Source organism: Ciconia boyciana, chromosome 1 (assembly GCF_034638445.1).
Source record: "Ciconia boyciana chromosome 1, ASM3463844v1, whole genome shotgun sequence".
Classification (NCBI taxonomy): domain Eukaryota; kingdom Metazoa; phylum Chordata; class Aves; order Ciconiiformes; family Ciconiidae; genus Ciconia; species Ciconia boyciana.
In genome coordinates this window covers 102,051,373-102,074,288 of record NC_132934.1, presented here as the reverse complement: position 1 = coordinate 102,074,288, position 22,916 = coordinate 102,051,373, and the positions used below count along the sequence as shown (strand labels likewise).

General features: G+C 44.3%; 1 protein-coding gene across 2 annotated transcripts; it reads left to right on the top strand.

Moving 5' to 3' along the window:
• The first annotated feature begins 2,417 nt into the window (after positions 1–2,417).
• Positions 2,418–22,916, top strand: RIOX2 (ribosomal oxygenase 2). Of its 2 annotated transcripts, none has more exons than XM_072885403.1 (11): positions 2,418–2,438; positions 7,452–7,887; positions 9,264–9,383; positions 10,560–10,688; positions 13,703–13,806; positions 17,712–17,814; positions 18,481–18,646; positions 19,161–19,249; positions 20,497–20,607; positions 21,915–22,083; positions 22,464–22,916. In XM_072885403.1, exons 2-10 carry the CDS (start codon positions 7,456–7,458, stop codon positions 22,074–22,076), a joined length of 1,416 nt encoding a protein of 471 aa, XP_072741504.1. In that variant the 5' UTR covers positions 2,418–2,438; positions 7,452–7,455; the 3' UTR covers positions 22,077–22,083; positions 22,464–22,916. The 2 variants fall into 2 exon arrangements, with proteins under 2 accessions (XP_072741504.1, XP_072741495.1); XM_072885394.1 differs by lacking the exon at positions 2,418–2,438 and adding an exon at positions 7,100–7,369.

Below are 22,916 nucleotides of genomic sequence, written 5' to 3'. Positions count from 1 at the left end.
ATTGGCAGCTGGGTTTGCAGCCAGTCAAATGTACAGGGTTTATGTCCCAGAGCATTTACTAAAAGTTAAAACATTACAGCCATTATGTAAATACATACTTGTTTGAGTATTCATCCTAGTGGTATTCAAGCAGTTATGCTGAGAGTGCTTTGTGGATTTTTGGAACAGAAATAAGAGCTTATAATGGTTTCTGTGACCAGCTGAGGTGCAGGATGTGGCCTCTCTATTTTTAGCATCTGCTGCTACACCCATCTGTATGAAGAAAACATCCTGTAAGTGTTAATGTAAGTGATGCAAACTTTTAAGTCTGGAGAACTACTTCATTCTTCAAAGCTTTGTAATTCTCATGAAAGAAGTAAGCAGAATTTCATGCCACTGACCTGTTTTTCAGAGAGCTACAAAAATGTACGCCTTTGAATATCCCAACTATTGGTGTTTACACGAAAGTATTCACAATTTGATAAATTTTGCAAAGTGTCCTGAATGTTGAGTGATGTCATGATGAACTGAGTCAGAATTAGAAAGTAGAGAATGTCTTCTTTTTCTTCGAAAGTCACAGCCCAATGAAAGAAAAATGCTTTATAGAGAAAGTTACATTTTACTAATTTGTACACAATTAGGATAACCTTAGGTTCACCCCTGGCAAAATCTCTCTCCTGGTAACCCCTCCACATGCTGATTAATCTGTATTTCATGATCAAGTGGCCATGAGGTCCTGGTCAGCTGGCAACCGAAGTGGTCCAGGTGGTAAAGGAACAAGGACTGACCAGGATGAGCGGTATTTACCGCCTTCTCTCCTCCACCCCCCTTTTCCCATGTGTAACGTTTTGCCAGTTTCTCTATTCAGCACGTAGGAGTTTGCTGCATGCATTCATGAATGCAGAACCCACTGGAATCACGTAACGTTTGTTCCAAAAGACCCAGTTAGTGCCAGGGAAGCAGGAGTTATTACTGTGTGAATAGCAACGACACTGCCAGGAGGAACAAGACTGCAAAACCATTTTCTATAAAGGGAGGGATTTGAAGTGGTATTTTAGATGTGAAAGGCTCCATTATTTCCCTCCACGAGCTGTTGATAGAACACAGTCCCCTCTCTTATCTGTCATTGAGAGGTCCTTCTAGTAACTAACTTATGCCCAGCGTAACTTTCTACTTACATTAGCCATGCACTGTAAGGCTGCTGAGGTTTCCAAAATTCACCTTTTGCTGGCAGTTCTACTTTGTACGCTTCAAGCTATCAGTACACAAGAACAAAACTTTAGTGAAACCTAACAATTTTTCTGATGTCTTTCAGCCAATGTAAATTAAACCATTAATAGGCATCTTTAATAAAGGTAACTACAAATATTTCTAGAAGTTTCCATGTGCTCGGTGAGAATTCTAAAGATTTCTTCAATGGATCATCCTCGGAGGGGCTCTGGAACAAGATTTTGGTCCAGGGAAAAAAAAAAATGCAGCTAAAAGCCAAGCACTTTTGTGTGTATGAAGTAAAATTTTATACAAATAATCACAAGGTTTTATGTTGCATCTCCTAATTTAATCCATTTCCTATTGATTTCAAAAAAAGGGGTATTTTTCTCTCTCACATATACATGCTAAATAACTTGGGTAGATGAAGAAGGAACATTTCTTGCACGGATTACGTTTTCAAGTGGTGATTGCTTTAAAACTTTCTAGTTTGGGAGTAAAAAAAAAAAAAAGGTTGACATTACATTCTCTCCACTAAGGGAGGTTAAATGGTGATAAACACTGGGCACCGTTACTGGCTGACACCAGTGAACGTTATTCCTGCTCGACATCTTATTAGATGTCTCTTTCTTCATCCCCAGCAAGCCCTGGCAAAACGTTAACCATTGCAGAGCGTGTTTCTCCACGAGCAGGGCCAGCAGCAGCCGCCGCAGCCAGCCATGAGCCGGGGGCATGAGCACGGGACCCACTCCCACAGCCGAGGCCTGCGCAGCCCGCACGGCCCGGCCCGCGCCGGGGGAGACCGAGGGGGCCCCGGCCCAGGGCACGACGCGTCTCCTCTTGCCTGGGGGCTCCTTCTGGCGCCCCTCGCTGCTCCCGGTCGGCTTCGTGTCTGCTCTCCGGCACCCTCGGCCGCCGGGAAATAGGCCCGAGCCGTTCGAGGAGACCCCTCACTCCCGGCTCCCCCGGGACGAGCCTCCGGCCCGGCCGGGCGGCCAGGTGAACAGGGCGGCTCCTACCGCCGCCCGGAAACGTCGCCTCCCGTGACACCCAGCGCGTCAGCGGCAGCCTCCCGCTTCCACCCCAGACCTCCAGCGGGCGGGCGGCCCGCCTGACCCGGCCCGGGCCGGCCCCCCGGGGCACCCACGCCGCTCCCCGCCCGGCTCGGCCGCCATTTCCTCCCGGCCGCCGATCGCCTCCCTCGGCCCGGCCCCGCCCCGCCCGCTGCGGCCCGGGTGAGTGCGCGCGCGGTAAGCCGAGCCCGCGGGGTCTGTGGGTGAGGGGAGCCGTTGGCGGGGGGAGGGGGTTGATGGCGGCGGGAGGAACGGGCCAACCGCCGTCCCGCCGGGCTCGGCATCCCTCTGGCGTGCGGGGAAAGGCGTCCGTGGGTGCGGGGCGCCTTGTGGCAGCGCCGGGCCCGCGGCCTCGTGGCTGGCCCTCCGGGGCTCCGAGGGAGCTAGAGCGGCTCAGGCACCGTCCCCCTGCCCCGGGGCTCGTTAAATCGGGGCCCCGGCAGCCGCGGAGCACGGCCAGTGTCACTTGCTGGGCGCCCCTCGTGGCAGCCCGGCCGCGGCTGTGAGGCTGGCTGGGGGCGAGGAGCTCTGGCTGCTCCCTGCTGCGGGCACAGGAGCACGCTTTGCTGCGTTGTTGCCTTCTGGAAAAAGTTTACTAGTAGCCCGGTGTGGCAGTTACGTGAGGGGGAGCAGTGGGGGCTGTGTGGCCTCAGAATCGCTGTGGCCGTCTTTTCTCCCCATTGCTTCGGAGGGAGTTGAGTCCCCCTGCAGTTGCTGGGCCAGTTTCATAGAATCATAGAACGCTTTGGATGGGAAGGGACCTTTACAGGTCGTCTAGTCCAACCCCCCTGCAAGAGCAGGGACATCTTTAACTAGATCAGGTTGCTCAGAGCCCCATCCAACCTGACCTTGAATGTTTCCAGGGATGGGGCCTCCACTACCTCTCTGGGCAACCTGTTCCAGGGCCTCACCACCCTCATTGTAAAAAATTTCTGAAATCCAGCCTAAACCTGCCCTCCCTTAGTTTAAAACCATTGCTCCTTGTCCTGTCACAACAGGCCTTGCTAAAAAGTCTGTCCCCATCCTTCCTATAGGCCCCCTTTAAGTACTGGAAGGCTGCTATAAGGCCTCCCTGGAGCCTTCTCTTCTCCAGGCTGAACAACCCCAACTCTCTCAGCCTGTCCTTGTAGGAGAGGTGCTCCAGCCCTTGGATCATTTTCATGGCCCTCCTCTGGACTCGCTCCAACAGGTCCATGTGCTTCTTGTGCTGAGGGCTCCAGGCGAGGTCTCACCAGAGCAGAGCAGAGTGGCAGAATCACCTCCCTCAACCTGCTGGCCATGCTGCTTTTGATGCAGCCCAGGATACGGTTGGCCTTTTGGGCTGCGAGCGCACATTGTTGGCTCATGTCCAGCTTTTCGTCCACCAGTACCCCCAAGTCCTTTTCCGCAGGGCTGCTCTCAATCACATCATCCCCCAGCCTGCGTTGAAACCGAGGATTGCCCCGACCCAGGTGTAGGACCCTGCACTTGGCCTTGTTGAACCTCATGAGGTTCACACAGGCCCACTTCTCAGTTTAGAGGCCTGAAATCATAAACAGGTACATCTGGTACGCAAGCTGAAAAATACTGATGTGAAATAACTGTTTCTGTCTGAAGCAGGAACAGGTCCATTCTGCTGCTGTGTTTTTCTCTAGCCCTGTGGAGAAGGACTTGGGTGTACTGGTGGATGAAAAATTGGACATGAGCTGGCAATATGCGCTTGCCACCCAGAAAGCCAACCGTATCCTGGGCTGCATCAAAAGCAGCGTGGCCAGCAGGTCGAGGGAGGTGATTCTGCCCCTCTACTCTGCTCTGGTGAGACCCCACCTGGAGTACGGCGTCCAGCTCTGGGGCCCCCAGCACAGGAAAGGCATGGACCTGTTAGAGCAGGTCCAGAGGAGGGCTGGAGCACCTCTCCTATAAGGAAAGGCTGAGAGAGTTGGGGTTGTTCAGCCTGGAGAAGAGATGGCTCCAGGGAGACCATATTGTGGCCTTTCAGTACTTACAGGGGGCTTATAAGAAAGGTGGAGAGAGACTGTTTACCAGGGCCTATAGTGACAGGACAAGGGGCAGCAGTTCTAAACTGAAAGAGAGTAGGTTTAGATTAGATACAAGGAAAAAGTTTTTTCTGATGAGGGTGATGAGACACTGGAAGAGGTTGCCCTGAGAAGTCATGGATGTCCCATCATTGACGTGCTCAAGGTCAGGTTGGCTGGGGCTTTGAGCAACGTGATCTAGTGGAAGATGTTCGGTCCATGGCAGGGGATTGGAACTAGATGATCTTTAAAGGTCCCTTCCAACCCAAACCATTCTGTGGTTCTACAGTTGTAATAACTAGCAAAACACTGCAGAACAGCACACTGTGTAAATGAAGCCGCATTCTGTGAATAGTACATATCTGAATTTAACTTTGTTAAATACAATGTGAGTGAGCTGAGAGGTTGATATGATGGATTTAGGTCTGGGATTCAAAACTGGCAATTCAGGCTCGGTTGCATTTGTGTTGCTGGCATTTGGGGATGTCAGTTGTAGATCTTGGTGCTGGCAGCATCTTGAGATGTTGATGGCAATTGGGGACTAATTTGTAGTCTTTTTTTAAGCATTCCCTTGCCTTACAGAGAACTGTAGCTTGCTGCAGCTGGGAATGTCCATCCTCTTAGGAAGGTGGTGATATGGATTCCCTCCTGCAGGACTAAGGTGACTGTAGGTTACTGTTGAGGTACAGGGCTGTTAGAGGAACTACTGATGAAACACTCTGCCCAGGAGTTAGTGGAGCAGCAAGGGTGTCCTGCATGCTGCTGCACAGGAGAACTTAGTACTGCGTGCAAATACCAGAACTGGAGTTTTAAGTTTCATGATAAGGGAGCCGTGTAAGTAAAAGCATCTTAATAAATGAGAGCATTTACTTTTGGGAGTAAAGCTGTCATTTTTACTTACAAATGAAAGCACCAGCATGCTCTAACTCCTCATGTGTTGGCTTCGCAAACTTGCTCAGACATGCCCAGAGTCAGTTTGAGTTGGCCAGCCCAGCCCTAGCAGGTGAGCTGCGGTGCTACAGGGCTTGGTGCTAGCTCACTGTCAGGATACTTAATTCAGCTTCTCAGGCAGGCTTTTACTGCTGCCTGGCGCTCTGGGCTACACTGGCGGATGAAATGCTGGTGCAGGCTTAAAGTTAATGCAAGTATGTCTGCACATACTATGGTGTTACACCTACCATTACTTGATTTTTGCCTTAACTTTCCTGAGAACTTGGCAGATAAACCCTTTGTGAATTGACTTTTTTATTTTTACATAATAATATATATTACCTACCTGGAAAAACAGAGTAAATGACTTCCAACTTTAAAATTAAATGTCTGCACTTTGATGAAAGAATTCTTTTTATTCTACGTAAACCACAAAGTTTGAGAGCTCTGCAGAGATGGAAGCAGAACCTAATAATTTTAGGTTTTGGTGTAATTGCATAGCATCAACAGAAAGGCCTAACCGTGTTTCCTCTCTTCTGTAAACTTGGTTTTGCTAAACCTGGCCATTCAAGATACAGTATGGAGACCCTGATAGAGGCTGAGATCTGGGCCACTGTCACTGCGTGGTGAGCATCACTAGATGCCTGGCACTGCCACAAAATTTAGCATAAAATTGTTCCCAGGGCCTGAGACCTCAAGCATGTGCCCTCACTTCATGTTCCTAAAACCTGCTCCACCTACAGGGGAGTCTGCTCTGGGTTTTTCTGTTTCTTTGGAAGCTGCTGTAACCCTCCTGCCAGTTTGTTGTGGTTTAACCGCAGCTGGCAACTGAACACCACCCAGCTGCTTGCTCACTCCCTCCTGGTGGGATGGGGGAGAGAATCGGAAGAGTAAAGTGAGAAAACTCGTGGGTTGAGATAAAGATAGTTTAATAATTGAAATAAAATAGTAATAATAATAGTAATAGTAGAATATACAAAGCAAGTGATGCATGATGCAATTGCTCACCACCTGCCGACTGATGCCCAACCCGTCCTGGAGCAGTGGCCCCCTGGCCAGCTTTTCTCTAGCTTGTATGCTGAGCATGACACTATATGGTATGGAATAGCCCTTCGGCCAGTTTGGGTCAGCTGTCCTGGCTGTGCCCCCTCCCAGCTTCTTGTGCATCTCCAGCCTTCTCAGTCGGTAGAGCATGAGAAGCTGAAAAGTCCTTGACTTAGTGTAAGAAGTACTTAGCAACAACTAAAACGTCAGTGTGTTATCAACATTATTCTCCATATAAATCCAAAACGCAGCACTATACCACCAGCTACTAGGAAGAAAATTAATTCTATCCCAGCTGAAACGAGGACACCATTGAATCATCCTCGCCCACTGAACCTGGTTACATATTCCTTCTTCCCTCACAGCGATCTACTCTTTCACTTGGCCTCCCTCTTTCCAAACTCCATTTCTGTATGTTTTCTGTTCACTGTATTCTTGTGTAGCCCTTAGTGCGTGCTGTGGATTGGTGTCAGTGTCCCCTCGCTGCAGTAGCTGTCTTCTCTGTAGGTACCACTAAAGCTTTAGTCTGGTAGCTGTACAGCTATATAGACACTGGGTGTATGATGAAAGGAAAGCCTTCCTTAACACACGCCACACCACGCCCTGCATTTAACTGGTTGGATTCTGCTCTTCAAATGCCATACATCCTCCTCCATCATGCTCTGGCTGGAAGGTCATTGGGAAGTCTTCATTGTGCTTTTTTTCCCCAATGTTAATGCATTTCAAGGAAGTCTAATAGGGTACAATTTTCTGATCCTGTCTCCTCTCTCCACCTCCTTTGCGTGTTGCCATTAAATCTCATAAAGCTGAGTTAACTTTTTAATAATTTGCAGGTCTTGCTACAGAAGACCAGTCTACCACAAGTTCTTTGTGTGGGTGGATTCCTGCATTTGTAAAGATCTGTTGTGTGGCCATTGGGTTTCATCATGTGCTTTTTAGTATAAACCCAGCTGTGGGATTTGAGCTTCCGTGAGCAACAGCTCCCAGTAGAGCCCTTTGGAGTTTGCTGAGGGGATGAGAGGCCTGCCGTGGGCTTTCCTTTTTCTGCTGCTTGGAGCAAATAGTGAGCATCTGGAAGCAGAGCGGCTCCCAGTGTATTCTCATATCCCACTGGAGAAGGCAAGTGGAGCTGCTCTGGGCCCATGAGCTTTTGAGATTGTGTTACTGGTTGACTGTTTCGGTTCTCTCTCCTCTTGAACAGGAACATGCCCAAGAAAGGAGGGAAGCATGCCGAAATGGGAAAAGAGATGCAGGCACAATGTAAACGAGCAAAGGTGGAAGCAGCTTGTTCTCTGTCAGTCATGAGTTTTGAGAGCCCAGACAGCCTCTTCGGAAGCTTGATCTCTCCCATCAAACAAGAGATGTTTTTCAGCGAGTATTGGGAGAAAAAGCCGCTGCTCATTCAGAGAAATGATCCCCTGCTGGCTGCTTATTACCAGTCCCTGTTCCAGTTGTCCGATTTGAAGGAACTGTGCAGCCAGGGTCTATACTATGGGCGAGATATAAATATCTGCAGATGTATGAATGGAAAAAAGAAAGTTTTAAATAAAGAAGGCAAAGTGAATTACATACAGCTGAAGAAGGATTTTGACCAGAGAAAGGCAACAATACAGTTTCATCAGCCTCAGAGATTTAAGGTCGGATCATTTCACTGAATATAATTAATGCATGTTTTATAATGTATACTTTGCTTGAGTCGTACTAGACATGGCTTCATCTCTGTCTCCAGTAAATCCAGGGGAAGTAGCTGACATCGATGACCTGCTGAAATCTATACATGAACTGTATTAATTAAAACATGGTTTATACTTTTTCACTGTCCATCATGTTTCAGTGCTCTGCAGTAAGAACAAAATCTGATTCATGCTATAATATCAAGCATTCCTTTTAAAAAAATTGCTTTGTCACATAAAAGTTGAGAAAAAACTAAATGCATAAAATTGATGATTATGCATGCGTCTGCTTAAATTATGCCTTCTGCCCCACTGTTTCCTTGTGCAAATAGGGGCTTTTGTACTGCTTTCCTTTAATGAAGGGCAAGGTGTAAAATATTTCCAGGACACTCCACTGTTCTTGCCAATGGATTGGCTTTGAATTGCACCACAGAAGTGGTGCACCACATTTTAGCTGAGTGCCCTCTCTCTTTTGTTCGTTTTGATGCTTTTGCAATCATCATATATTGAGAATGAGGCAGTGGTGTCCGCACAGGCTCAGATGCTTAAAGGTACTTAGATTAGGTAGTCCTTTTTGTCCCATGGTGTCAACACAATTTAATTGTGAAGTGGTCCGTAAGCACCCAAATACGCAGCTGAGTCCCAAGTATAGTGTTGCTGGCTGATCTCAGTTTGAGTGTAGCTATAATGGCCAGTGGCAGGGGCATCTGCAGGTGAAGTTGAAATGTTGCGTGGCTTATGCTGAAATCTAGAGCTTGAGCTGAACCTACATAAATTCTGGTTGAAGTTGCACTTGCGCAGCTCTGGTAGTTGGCATCTTCTGATACGAGAGTCATCCCTTTGGTGCACTGTCTGTCACATGTTAGATGTGGATGAATAAAGTTTGTTCTTGAATATGCCCAAACAATTGGAGTCACTGGAAGGTCTCCACCCTTTATATGCTCTCTTTGATGCTAGCCTATATAATGCAAGTCCTGCATGTGTTTATTGTCTTAAGATGTTTTGCTGTTCGTGGGATGATGGGTGGCTTATTTTCCTCTGTCTAGCCTTGTTTCTCTGTTTTGCAACCTAAAAATGGCACAGGGAAGAGAATACACATCAGCGCTATGTTGGGGCACGAAACTTCTTGATTACCTTCACGGCAGATCTCCTTTGCATCTGCAGTGTTTGCTTGCAGCAGGAACACTCATACAGAGCATCTGCCTTCCCAGCCTCTGTCTCCCTGTGGGGATGTGATCATTCACTAGGAAAACCTCCCAAGTGATGGGGATGCTGTGGGCTGGGCAGCAGCCTGGCTTGGCTGAGCTCTTCAGTAGTAACACCATTATTTCTTTTTAAAGGAGGAGCTGTGGAAGATTCAGGAGAAGCTGGAGTGCTACTTTGGGTCTCTGGTTGGGTCAAATGTTTACATTACTCCCCAGGAGTCACAGGGCCTTCCCCCTCACTACGATGATGTTGAGGTAGGACAGCACAACCTCGTCTGTGAAACTGTGCGTGGGCTTTTGCTAGTGGCAGTAGATACCTGTATGTGTGCTTCCCGCCCCCGTGCCCCCCCCCCCCCCCCCCAATAACTTATTATAGAAAAATATTTTTTCTGCTGAAAACTTATGGTAATTGGTTGCAAGTGTTTCTTTTTAATATAATTTTACTGAAAAGGTACTAATGGTAGTATCTAATGGTAATATCATGTAAACTGCTTTCCAGACCTGGTATTTTTATTAGATGAAAAGAGAATTTGTTTTCCCAGCTGCAGAAGCTTTCTAGCACCTTTTTTTCATTTTCACTTCATTCAGACCCTCAAGAATCTAGAAGTCCTTTTTCCTTTACTAAGTACTTGCTCTTTCTTCAACTGGACAGTGGAAGCAGACTGGTTGTGCTGGTTCCCATGTGCTGGTCCTACTGTTTTTAAGAAGTTACTGGTATGATGAAGTCCTGTGGTCCAAATGCATTTTAAATTAGCTTCTAAAATAAGCAATCAAATAGGCACTGCATTAAAAAAAAAGTTGGGCTATCCCACTTAAACCAAAACAAAAAAAAACCCTTACATGTATTTTTTTCTTTTTATTTTTTTTCATTTCCATTAAATACATCTGGAGTTTCATTTTCCTTATGCTTGTTATTCAGCAGCCCCACAACCTGCATGTTCTGGAGTATGTCATCAAGTCCAAGGTCACAGAATCCTCTAGATGTTTCTGATGCTCTCTCACCTGATATTTTGAATATCTGTGTGGCAGACATTACTTTCGAGTTAGTTATCTAGCACCTGGAGAGAAACAGGGATTTCCAAATGCCTACCTTAGGATAAATCAGCTCACACATCACAACTCTGCTCTCTGTTGTCTCTAAGTAGAGCCTAAAGAAATAGTTCAAATGTAAATTTGTACATTGTAGACATCTAAAAATGTGAGAAGAATCCTGTTTGCCATGCTGTGGAGTAGCTGAGAGCAGGGAAAGTGAAATCTGTTTCTTGTTGTCAGAAAAGCAACCTGTGTCGCTTCTGTTTGCTTTCTATCCCTGATTTCTGGCATGGTTCCGCAGACTTTCCAAGTAAGAAAATTACTTAAAATTTCTGATCAGTTGGATGTGTGAGGCGCAGCAAGGCTTCCTTATGAATTTGAATTTATGGTCTTTTGCAGGTGTTTATCCTTCAGCTAGAAGGTGAGAAACATTGGCGACTCTATAAACCAACAGTGCATTTAGCTCGGGAATATAATGTTGAATCAGAAGATAGGATTGGGAATCCCACACATGAATTCATATTAAAGGTATCATAATTGAATTGCTTTACCTGGTCTGGGCTATGGTTGCCAGAAAAGTAGTCATGTTTAAAATGGTCCATTTCTTGAAGACAGCATTCTGAATGATTGTGGTTGTGAAATTGAGGGGAGGGTTGGTGCACAAAACACTGAGCACAAGAAATTTGGGTGATAGTTGTCTAACTTATCCTTTTCCAAAGGTAGCCTTTGCTTTAGTATTTAAATAATGGACCAAGAAACCAGCTATTTCTGGAAATTCTCCAATATTCTCCAAGTTGGGCACCCTGACTCCTGGATCATATTTGTGGAGTTGTGTGCAGACAAACCATTGAGTTTATATATGTTTATGAAACATTTTTATGCTTTTACATGCTGTCTATAATCAATCAGGCTAATCCTTCTATGCGCTAAGACTTATTGCTTTACCAAAGGTTGTCACTGTTCTGGTGAATTAGATTTAAATATTTATCCTTGGCTGATAAACAAAAGCATGAACTAAACCCCATATTAACTTGCTGTATTAACTGTTTTTTGTTTTTCCAAACCTGAAGATCAAGTGTTTGGCTGGTTTTTGTTAATTGGAATAAAAAGAGCATTTCATGAAGATTAATGAGTGCAGCTCCTTAGACAGCAGGGCATCTGGTACTTGTCCTGTTCTGTTTTACATGCTTGTGCTTTCAATGTGTGTTATTTATCCAGCAGACGGGGCTCTTCTGTGTCGGAAGCCTCATTAGTTTCTCTGCCTTGTGTCCTGTCTCAGGGCCTCTCTCTGCAAGCTCTCTGCTCTTCCTGGTGTTCAGACCTGCCTTTGGGTGTAGGTAGTTTAGGCATAGTATGACACATTGGGTATGATACTGACATCCCTAGCTGTCTAGTTTGATAGATGGTAATATTCAGTTGTCATGATGTATTGGGTGATGCAAAGTCTAGTAAATTACAGTTCCCTTTTTAATTTCTGGAACATTTTGGGCCAGACTTCAATGCCTTTGATTTTTACGGAATAATGATGTATTCCACAAGCCATTTTACTGACATTAGTGGAGTGAAAATACTGGCCTCTGAAAAGGGCTTAAAAATGATCTAAATTTTTATTTTTCTTCTGTTTGATGTTCTTCACTTCCTGTGACCCATTTCTTCTGAGTGGCCGCTGTCAGATTTTGATTGTCTGTCTGGAGCTCTCTCTGGAGAGCTGGATTTTGATTGTCTATCAGCTCTCTCTGACAGGGATGCTGTCAGATAACTCTTATTTCCTCCCTAAATATCTTGCTAGAATATTTCCTTTCTCCTTTTTTGCATTTCTGTCTGCTGTCTGCCATCCTTGGGCAGTTTAGAACAAATGGACCAGGCAGAGACTATATTGGTGGTGTTCTCCCTTCCCACCAAAAACTGGTATCTGACTGAGAGGAAGGGCACGCTGTTTTGTGTATAATGTCCCAAGCTGCAGCGTGTCTTGGTGACACTGCATCAGGCTGTGGCCATGGCTGGTTTGTTACTGGTGTCAAGCACAGAGCTTATGTGGTACCTGGCTATCTAGCCTTCTTCATGTATGATTTTCCATTTAATTTTCTGGTAATTCTCCCTTTTCTGCCCCTCCTTCCTCCAATTCAGAAGTAAGAAGGCAGCAAAGTGATCAGATCCGTGTTGTCTCTTGTCAAATGCTCTGTCCTGCCCCAATCTGGGTGTTGCCACCTGGAGTCTGTGAAGATTCTGATTATTTTAATTGAAGACTGTTGTGCTTGGTGGCTCATGTGAATGGTGTTGATGAGAACACTCAGCAGATAAGACAAAGAAGAGTTGGGCTTTGCAGCAAAGACTGCTTTGAAAAATCATGATCCTGGTTTCTTAGTGGTAGGCATGGGGTGCTACAGCATGAAATAATTTCTTTTGCAGACTAGTTTGTCATCGCTCTGGTAGTTATTCAGGGCTCTTACCCTTCCCCTATGCGACCCTCCCTCCAGTTTGTTTTCTTGCTCGGGATGTGAAACATAGCAAATGAAGAGAATTCAAAATACTCTTAATTGCTTAGTGTAGTCCCTACACTGGTAAGGAATGCACTTTATTAATGGCAGAGGGAGGCTTGCTTCAGAACAAGTAAATTGTACGTAGCTGATCTGTGATGCTTTACAGCTTGTTATAAATGGATGAAGAGACTTGATCCTGCCAAGTCCTGTGAAGCCTCATAATCTAAAGAGACCTTTCAGTTCAGTGAAAAATCAAGTAGTATTCGCTTGAAAGATATCTGTTAGTTTGGTAGGCTCTTAGAAGTAGGTGATGTGACCAAATTTAAGGAACGGTAAAATTAAAATGGAATCAAATTTAATCATTGTTGCTTTATGAATTTTCTTTGATTGTGCTATCCAACAATATAGATGGTTATAGGAGAAGCCATAAGTAAACTGGTTTTTCCTTCTTGGAGGCAATTTCATGTGCTTTGCACTTCTCTCTTATCTTGACTTTCTTAATCTAAATTTTTATCAGTGTGAAGATTTAATTTAGATAGGTGAGAAGAAAGATAGGGAGGAGGAAGGTTGTACTTGGTTTTTAAGTGTTTTAACTGAAAATTTCAGACAACAGTACTGTAAGAGATTACTATCTTTATAGAATATTTGGCTTTTCTTGTGCAATACTGGCCTTTTCTTTTGATGTTATCTGACCAAATTCCCATTGCACTGCTCCTCTGCTAGCCTGCTGTATTGTCAGCACGTTTATCTCAGCTGCTTCTTTGTCCCCTTTATGCAGCTGAGTTGGAGTGTGCATGTTCTATAATGTTAAAAGCTTGCTTTGTGTTTTCAGACAGGCGTGTAGTAAATATTGAGGGTAGGTTGGAAAGTTTAAGCTATTGGACTTCTGGCTTAGAGTGCTTTATGTTATTAAAGTGTACAATGGAGGATCTCTCTATTTTGTGATTTTAAAAATGTATGTATGTTGTCAGTCTGTCTGCTCAGAGTATTTTCTCTGTTTTGACTACAATAAGGTTTGACCAGGTGCCCTAAATACATCAATTCTCTTTCATTTTCTTGCAGCCAGGTGACTTACTGTACTTCCCAAGAGGGACTATTCACCAAGCTGACACTCCTCTTGGGATCTCCTATTCTACACATGTGACCATCAGTACCTACCAAAACAAGTAATTATTCTTTATTTTTTTTTTTTTTTTAGTATGGCTTTTCTGAAAATGGCTTTCCTCTGCCAGATGATGTGTGTGAATAGAACAGACCTGAAACTGATGTTTCAAAGAAGTGATGTCCTGTTTCTTATAACCACCTTGTAATGAGCTCTGCTTAGCTCTTTTCTGTGATCATTCTATTTAGCCCGTGTGTGGTTTGTTTTTCTGTGAGTAGTTCAGGGACAGGGCATGTCACCTTCCCCCCAGAGAGGTGATGACATGGAATATATGTAGGTACCCCACTATTATATATGTGCCCTGCTGTTAGTAACAGAGCAGCTAGTTTTCAGGTAGCAGTAATTGAAGTTTGGGGGAAGGAGGGGAGCAAGACCCTTGTTGTTTGAAGCAGCCTGTTTACCAGGTTTTCATGCAGCAAACTTGATTGCTTTTTAATTGGTTATTTTTTACCAGCTGTAGACTTTAATGTGGGAGATAATGTTACAACTGCAAACTCAATTGTTGTGTTTAAAAAATCTCTCATCAGTGGCTGAAGTTATTGTTCATTTCATAACCCAGATAAAGAGTCATGAGTTACTCCTTTCATCATGTTTTCTCCTGCATTTGATAGTCACCCACACCTATTCTGACAGACTCACTGCAAATTCTTCCTTTGCAAATATTTTCTACTTATCTGTGTTTTTCACCTCCTACCCCATGCACGCAAATCAGATTTCCTTTGATGCACATCTGATCCTTGTGCCCACTGAAACATTGTCATCACACAGGGAAATGCTGTTGCCACCTAATCAGCCTCTCAGATGGTGGGCTTGGAGTCATTGGCCTGTGTTAGGAATTGGGAAGGATTTCTGATAGCCACAAAACAGGGCAGAACAAGTTTGGGCATATTCTAGATGATCGTAAGATGAATCTCTAACCACCAGCTGTACGGTTCTGGAAGCCCAGGATGTCAGTGCTGCTGGTAACTCTTAATGTGGCCAGTCCTCCAAGTTGGAGAGAGGGTTAAGATGAAGTTGCTCAAAGGTGTGAGTCTTCGTAAAAGTTGGGTTCAGCTGATTTTAATTTACACTCATGTTCTATTCTTTTATTCAGAAGGCAAAAAGGAAAAAAAAAAAAAGCTATTTTCTGTAAGCATTGACTGCTGTTGCAAAGAGTGTTTGACTTCATTTGTTATGCAGGAGCCAATATTAGTGCTGAGCCGCTTTGGCAAGTTTGATGGCACATTCAGGGTGATGAGCAGTGAGTGGCCTCCAAAGAGATGTCCTGCTCCTCCTCCCTTCCCCTGCCTTTTTTGTCCCACTGCTTCCTTGTGTTGACCTGGTGCTTCTCTCACCCCTGGTTTAGTGACCTGAACAGATGGAAGAGTGACACTAGAATAAGTGGGTGTTTGGCTTGTTGATGGAGGCTGGGCTGGAGTGATGTTTTACGGACCAGTGTGCAGGAGTCCTCCTGAATGCACAGAACAGGGTTTGATCCGATAACCGTAAGTTATCGGTCAAGTAGTGCTGGGGAGACGGGAATTCGGTTCCTTGTAACAGGGTTGCTGGAGACCTGACAGGCTTGTGTGGAGTCAGTGCAGTTTCTCTGTGACAGCGTGAGCCAAATGCCAGTCCAGTGAGTTACTTGAGAAGTGATGCTGTCGGGGAGCATGTTCTCTGGGTGCTTGTGTCAGAGTGAGGAGAGGAAAACGGAAAAGCTTGAAGAGTGCTGTTCTGATAAAAAGTGGAATCATCATCCGTTAAGGTTATTGGTAATGAAGTGTAAGAGCCTGCCTCTGCACCTGCTTTCAGCAAGCATAGGTAAAACAAGCAGCAGTCCTGATACAGGGTGGTATTTTGATTTGGCTTGTAGATGGAAGTATGGTCTAGAAACATTTCCATGGAAAATTGAAGAGAACTCCTTGAAAATAGTTGTCCTTATTATGGAGGATGCTTGGACTCCTTGTGACCACTCTGGAAGCAGCACATGCAGAAGGAGCTGGGAGGGGAGGAAGTGCTGGTGGAGGTGGCACTTTCAGGGATTTTTAGGGACCAAGACAAAAGGGACTCTGCTGTGCAGTGGAGGACGGTTCCTCTGGGCCAGATCCTAGCAGGCAGAGGAACGTGTGTGTGTGTGTGTTCATTATAAGCAGGGCAGTTTGGAAAAGCAATGAGCAGCTGAAGATAGTTGCTGGCAGATGGAGACTGGAGGCAAGAGAAGGGAAGCAGTAAGAAGTATAAGATGTCTAATTCTATTTATTGGCCAGAGTCCCTCCCTCCCAGTGCGTAGCAGACAGTGGAACATGTCAGTGGAGACGATTAAAAAAAATGTAAATCAGACTATACCAACTCATACTTTTTTTTTTTTTTTAAACTAAAGTAGTGTCTAGAGATCAGTGCTGAAAATGGGGAGTGCTGAAGGGAGAGCAATAGCAGAGGGTGAAGTGTATGTTGGAGGACAGGCCCTGCTCTGCTGCCTGCCCTAGTTGGGTGGGAGTCTGCTGGCGGCCTTGGATGCTGGGCACATACCCTGGTTGTTTGCCCATTAAACCAGCCTCTGAGGATGTGGTAGGGAGGGAGGTCACACATGGACAGGACAGCACTTTTGCATGAGCGGCATGCCTGTTCCTGATGGGATTGACTCAAGCTAGGCAAAGAAGGTGCAAGCAGTAGTCCTGCCTCCCCTCTAGTTTATTCTTATAATTGGGGAACAGAAGCACAGAAATCAAAGGCCAATTTTTTTTTTTTAAGTATGTAGGCTAAGAATGGGGATTTAACACAAACAAGATACCTACAAGGTACCTGTTAGGTATCATTATGACCCCAAGAACAAAACCCTTACATATCTCTACAGGGATTTTAATTAAATTTGTAGCAAAACTAAAAACTGATGCCGTGTTGGATTTGATAACCCTGGTGTTGTGGTTTAGCCCCAGCTGGCAACTAAGCACCATGCAGCCACTCACTCATGCCCCCCTGGTGGGATGGGGGAGGGAATGGGAAGAGCAAAAGTAAGAAAACTCGAGGGTTGAGATAAAGACAGTTTAATAGGGAAAGCAAAAGCCACACACACAAACAAAGCAAAGCAAGGAATTCCTTCACTACTTCCCATGGGCAGGCAGGTGTTCAGCCATCTCCAGGAAAGCAGGGCTCCATCACACGTAATGGTTACTTGGGAAGACAAACGCCATCACTCCAAATGTCCCCCCCTTCCTCCTTCTTCCCCAGCTTTATATACTGAGCATGACATCATGTGGTATGGACTAGCCCTTTGGTCAGTTTGGATCAACTATTCTGGCTGTGTCCCCTCCCAGCTTCTTCTGCACCTGGCAGAGCATGGGAAGCTGAAAAGTCCTTGACTGGTGCAGCAACAACTAAAACATCTCTGTATTATCAACACTGTTTTCAGCACAAATCCAAAACACAGCCCCATACCAGCCACTCTAAAGAAAATTAACTCTATCTCAGCTGAAACCAGGACACCTGGGTACGTTTCCTCTTTCAATTTAAGTGTCTCAAAAACATGTTAAATGACACAACCCCACAACACTTCATTGTGTGCAGTGAGGCCGTATGTGCATGTGGTTGGATAATGGCCCCAGCAGGAATTTCTTCATTCACTGAGGTCCATTTTAAGCTGAATCCACTGGTAAATGACAAGCACCTGAATCAGAACAAACTGGACCCTTCTCAAGCCAGTTCCTTCCCTCTGTAGGAGTGCCACTGACCTGAAGCTAGTGAGGACGCACGTACAGTTGAGATGAGAGGGAGCTATTGCATGAGACTACAGAGTGGTAATGGAATGGCCAAAGGCACAAAGCAGATTTGGAATTGGAGCACTACATTTCCAGCCCTTGACATCAGTTAAGATGTCTGTTTTATTTCAGTGCAACTATTTTAGTAACTTTTTTTTTTCTTCCTGTCCTTCAGCTCTTGGGGAGATTTCTTACTGGATGCAATTCCTGGCCTTGTGTTTGATACAGCAAAAGAAGATGTGGCGCTGCGGACAAGCATACCAAGGCAACTGCTTATGGTAAGTAGGTGAGACTAAGGGAACAGTAGTGTATCCAGCTGAAACTTCAGCACTGAGGCAAGCATGTATCTTGTTGATCTGCTCTGAAAGCTCAATGCAACGGCACTATCTTGTCTAGCAGCACAACCACTTCTTTTGAAGACTTCAGGATGACTGCTCTGAGGTTTGCTCCATCTGAAGCATTGCCCAGTTCATTGCACTGCCTTTGTTTCATATCACATTGTCCTTGTATGGCTTGTTTCCTTCTAAAATTAATGGTATTTGCTTTGGAGCTGTCAGACAGGCATAGTTCCTGTCAGGCCAAGCTTTTGAATCTTTAAAAGTTAGCAAAGCTGTAAATTTTTCTGTGACCTCTTTATGGTAGTCCAGTTGCACTGCTGGACTACCAGCATGCAGAAGGAACAAGTCTCTCAGCTACACTTGCAAGTCCTTTAGCATTGCAGGTAACCCCAGAGTGAGGCAAAGTGAGCATCAGCTTTGGTGTGTGACCAGCTCGTGGGGAACGTGTGAGAAAAACCAAAGTTTGTTGTTCTGGGAGTAAACGTTACCCTTTGCAAAGATAAAAGAGGAGTGTCCAGATTTTCACTGCATTACCGCACCTCTTTCTCTTTAGGCTAGTCTGTTAAGCTTGAATTCATGTGAGAACAACTCTGTGTGAATATTTAGCAGGTGGATATAGCTGACTCAACAAAAAAACTGAGTAGCCTTTTGAGAAGGCTTGCAGACCATCTGGAAAACACCAGAGAACTGAGATCATCTGACATGAAGAAGGATTTCATTATGAACCGGTTGCCACCTTGCTTGGGATGTGACTCTGATCTTTTGACTCCAGGTAGACTTTGAAGTTACCAAAAATGGCTGATGTGATGACGGTAGAGCTGTTGCTAACACTGCCTCTTATGACTTTAGTATTTTATGGTAGGCAAAGATTATAGCCTAGCATCAGCTTCATGTTGTGCTAGGCTCTATGTGTGCATTTGCACACCTCAGTTGGTTAATTCCCTGTGTCTAGTGGAACAGATGACATGTCTGTCTTAGAGTGAAATATAGGTTATCCTAGAATGAAATTGGCAGCTTTAATAAACTACTGTGTACTGACAATGTTTAACTGGTACAATTTGTCCTTATGCTCTAGCTTGCTGTTACAGGTCTTTGTAGACTGTAAAGGTGAGAGAATTAAAAAAAAAGTTCTCTCTTCCTCCCCCCCCGCGTTTGAGAACATGTGGGTGTTGAAACATAGGTTAACAAAAAATCTAGCCACAAGACAGTGGGTAGTGCACAGAGGGCTCAATTTGCACTGTTCCTCTAGTTTCCTTCCTTTCTAATGGAGAATTTATTTTTCTTAGGTGGGAAGTTCCCAAAAATAGATAGCAAAATCAGACTGCAGTTCAGAGATCATGCTATCATTACAGTGGAGCCAGATCAAGAGAATTCTGTAAGTATAACGATGCCACCCTCATATGCTTGGGGTGGGAGGGTGGGGTGGAGAGTGCGAGGTATGGGAGTTGTTGCTCTGTTGTACTGGTCTAAAAGGGTCATGCAGTTATACATAGTTGGATCCTGCATCCCATTAGGGTTTGTTTGGAGATCATGGGGCTGTTGTCGAGCAGTAATATGGCACATTCTTGCCTTCTGGAGGAGAGCTACAGAACTAAATTTAGTCTGTGATTCTGCATGGTAGGTGCATGGCTTTTATCTGAGGTTAGATGGGATAGATCATTACAGCTGCTAAATGGCCTCTCTAGCTCTTGATAATGGTTTTTAATTTTTTTTTAATTCTTTGTGTTTAGGAGCATGAATAAGTTATAAAAATAGGTTTCCTGAAGAGAGGGGAATTCTCTTGGTTGCAGCTGTTGCTGACTGCAGTTGCATTTAGTCTTCACTTCTGAGTTATCTTTGTAGCTAAGCAGGTACCAGTGGCACTACTAAGTTGTTCCACAAAATAGATGCTGTGTTCAGACTACTTCTTATCTATGAAGGTTTATTAGTATGAAATTGTAGAAGTGCTTTTTTTGGTCTTAATTAAAAAAACCAGAGGGGAGATGGGATGGACTATCTTGTACAATTTTTTTTTTCCACAAGTAAAATGTTTCCCTCCAAGAAAAACATACCATAACTTTCTGATTTTTCTCCTCCATTTTTGTTTGTGTCCATATTGCTGTGAGAGCGTGTAGGTTTTGGAAACTTTTTTTTTGCAATTTTTTTGCCACCTCGCCTTCTGATGTCATACACATAAACCCTGAATGACATTACACATGCAAGGCTTGTGTGAGACCTGCCCACAGAGCTCTGAATTGGTTTGCACAGCTTCGACCAAGGAATGGCATATGATTTTTAAGAGACAGATCGGTATCAGAATTAAAATTTATTGCTATACACTCCTTCATTAAGGCCTTCTAGGAGGTGCACCTTAAATGGCATGTTCTCTATACACCATCAGTCCTGTGAGTCTAGTAGAGGCAGTATTAAGGCAGAAGATTACAGGTTGTAAATAAATTTTAAAAGATGTTTTGGCAACTCCCTTACTGCTGTAGTAGATGGCTGTTGGATCATTCAGCAATGAATTGCTTTCATTGATGTAACAGTGGACTCCAGAATGAAGGAGCTAACATTTGTCACTTGAGGGAGAGGAATTTGAGGGTGTGGATCATATGTAACTGTTTTCTTCTGGCTGTCTTTTAGGATGAAATCCGCAGAGATATGGTTTATGTGTATCATTCTTTAAAGAACAGGAGAGAAACTCACATGATGGGGACAGACGATGATACTACTAGTGAGGAAGGCACTTCACAGGTTTGTTCCCACAAACACACAACAAAAGCTACATTGCTGCGTTAGAAGAGCTTGACTGAGATGGTAGCAGGGGCCTGGGTTCTGTTGTATTCCTTAGCACCCAAAGCATTTCTGCCCATCCCCCAAGTACCCAGATGAGCTGAGGCTGCAACACAGAGGCAGTTAATAGCAGAGCTAAGTAATGTAATCTTATGCTAATTAAATATTTGAGATATTAACAGGATTTCTTGCACATGCCTTATGTCCTAGCTATCAAAGCTACCAGAGGGGCTAGAAGTGCATCTTACTTCTGTGTCCTTTAGCACATCCTTTATTAAGGCTACTAGATATGCTAGCACATGTTCAGTACTAGCAGGGATCACTGCACCTCATGCACCATGTTTATGCCATGTTGAATCCATGTTAGATTCTGTATCCACTGGAACATGCTGCAAGGTAAGGGTGTTCATTTTAGGGTGGGTGGGTCAGCAGTAGGAGTAAAGAGTTAACTCTTTCACTGAAATGGAAAGAGGGAACTTTTTATATTGTTAATAAGGCCACAGATGGTTCATCTCCATTATTACTCAGCATGTACAATGTGCTTTTGCTGAAATCATTGAAGAGTGGCTGTGAGCTTTGGAACTTTTTGTTCTACTTTATGACAGTAAGACGCTCTATCTTAGGTCTGGGACCTGAAACAGTTGAATACAGGTCTCTGCACAAATACACTGTAGAGGCAAAGCAGAACACAGCCTGTTCTTGTCTCAGTAATTACAGCAAGGCTTTCTACCTGGCAGTTACTTACCTTTTAAGGTAAATCTCATTGGTCCTCTAGAAAATATGGGTAGCTGAGGTTGTATGCTGGCACCTGTCCGATATGTGCAGAATATACCTTCCTGCCCTTAAAGACTCCAGCCATGGTAATGGAGGTCCTCTGTGGTTCTGTCAGACTATGTCCAAAGACTGCATGTGCCAGATAGAAAGAAGCTTCTATGACCTTCCAAAAATAAGGGGTAGGGTTAGGCAAGAGTGTAAATTTAAAGTTATTTCATTCTTCAGTGTGGAAACGACATGAGGAAGCCACACACCTTAAGCCTCCCTATCTATCTCATAAGCTGTGCTAGAACATGTCAGAGAGTTCAGCTATTTTTCTATTAAGAAAGGTGGCAGGATAATACTGCATCTTTTGGAGGATGCTCTCAGAAATACCAGTGTGATGTGGGAAAGGAGCACATACCTGCTGATCAGTACCTACAGCCTAACACACTACTGTGTAAAGGGACACTGCGCTTAGCTGAAGGATATTTTTTTTTATCCCCTCCCACCAGCAAACTCATGGACTGCGGTTTCCTTTGTCATACCTGGATGCACTGAAGCAGATTTGGAGTAGCAGCACTGTTTATGTTAAAGAGCTTAACCTTATCTCAGATGAAGAGAAAGAAAACCTTGCCTTGTCCCTATGGACTGAATGTCTAATTGAAGTTATTTGATGCTCCTGTAAGTAGTATTTCTGGCCATTAAGAATCTCTTGAGATAAAGGCTTATTAAATTACTTTTTTATCCATCCAGTCTTTGGTTTGTATTGCTGTTTAACAAAGCACTGCAATATATACATACTTTGCTACTTTCTGGTGCCAAATGTTACTTTTCTTTCCTTAGCTTTGGGAAAAGGCCCATTGGGAAAAACAGGTAAGCTGCTCATTGTCCAGTGGACCACAGCTCCATGTCTGTGGATGAAGTCACTCATAGTAACACCAGTGCTGTGGTATCCCCTTTCCTCTGGATACATGCCTTGACGCGGAGGACATCTAAAGGTATACATGGAGCAGGCTCCAGGACCTTGGGCAAAAAACAATATATTGTTTTTTCATTTGTAGAGTTCACCAGCAAGAAAACGTGTTTGTTCGCCCTGAGAGAAGAAAAGCTTCTCAGTAAAAGCTGTGTATGTTGTTTCCCAAAAGGGTAAGACTTTGCTCAAGAAAACCTCTTTCCACTGCTGCCACCACTGGAACAAACAAACAATAGTATTTAACTTCTACCTCCCCCAGCACCAATTTAATGTGAAAGTAACCCAAATCTGTAACTGGAATCTGTATCTTCAATCCTTACTTGAGTGGGTTTTGATGGGAGTAGCGCAGTTATTGTAATACTTGAACATCCATGTTTAATATGCAAACTAATGAAACAGCACAGTCACTGCCTTCAATATACTTATCCCTTTTTTGTCTAGCTGAAAGTAAATATTTTACAGGAATGTGCTTGACATCTGCTAAAATCTATTGGTGTATTTAGTTTGTTTAAAAAGAAACCAACAAGCAAAATGTTCCTCC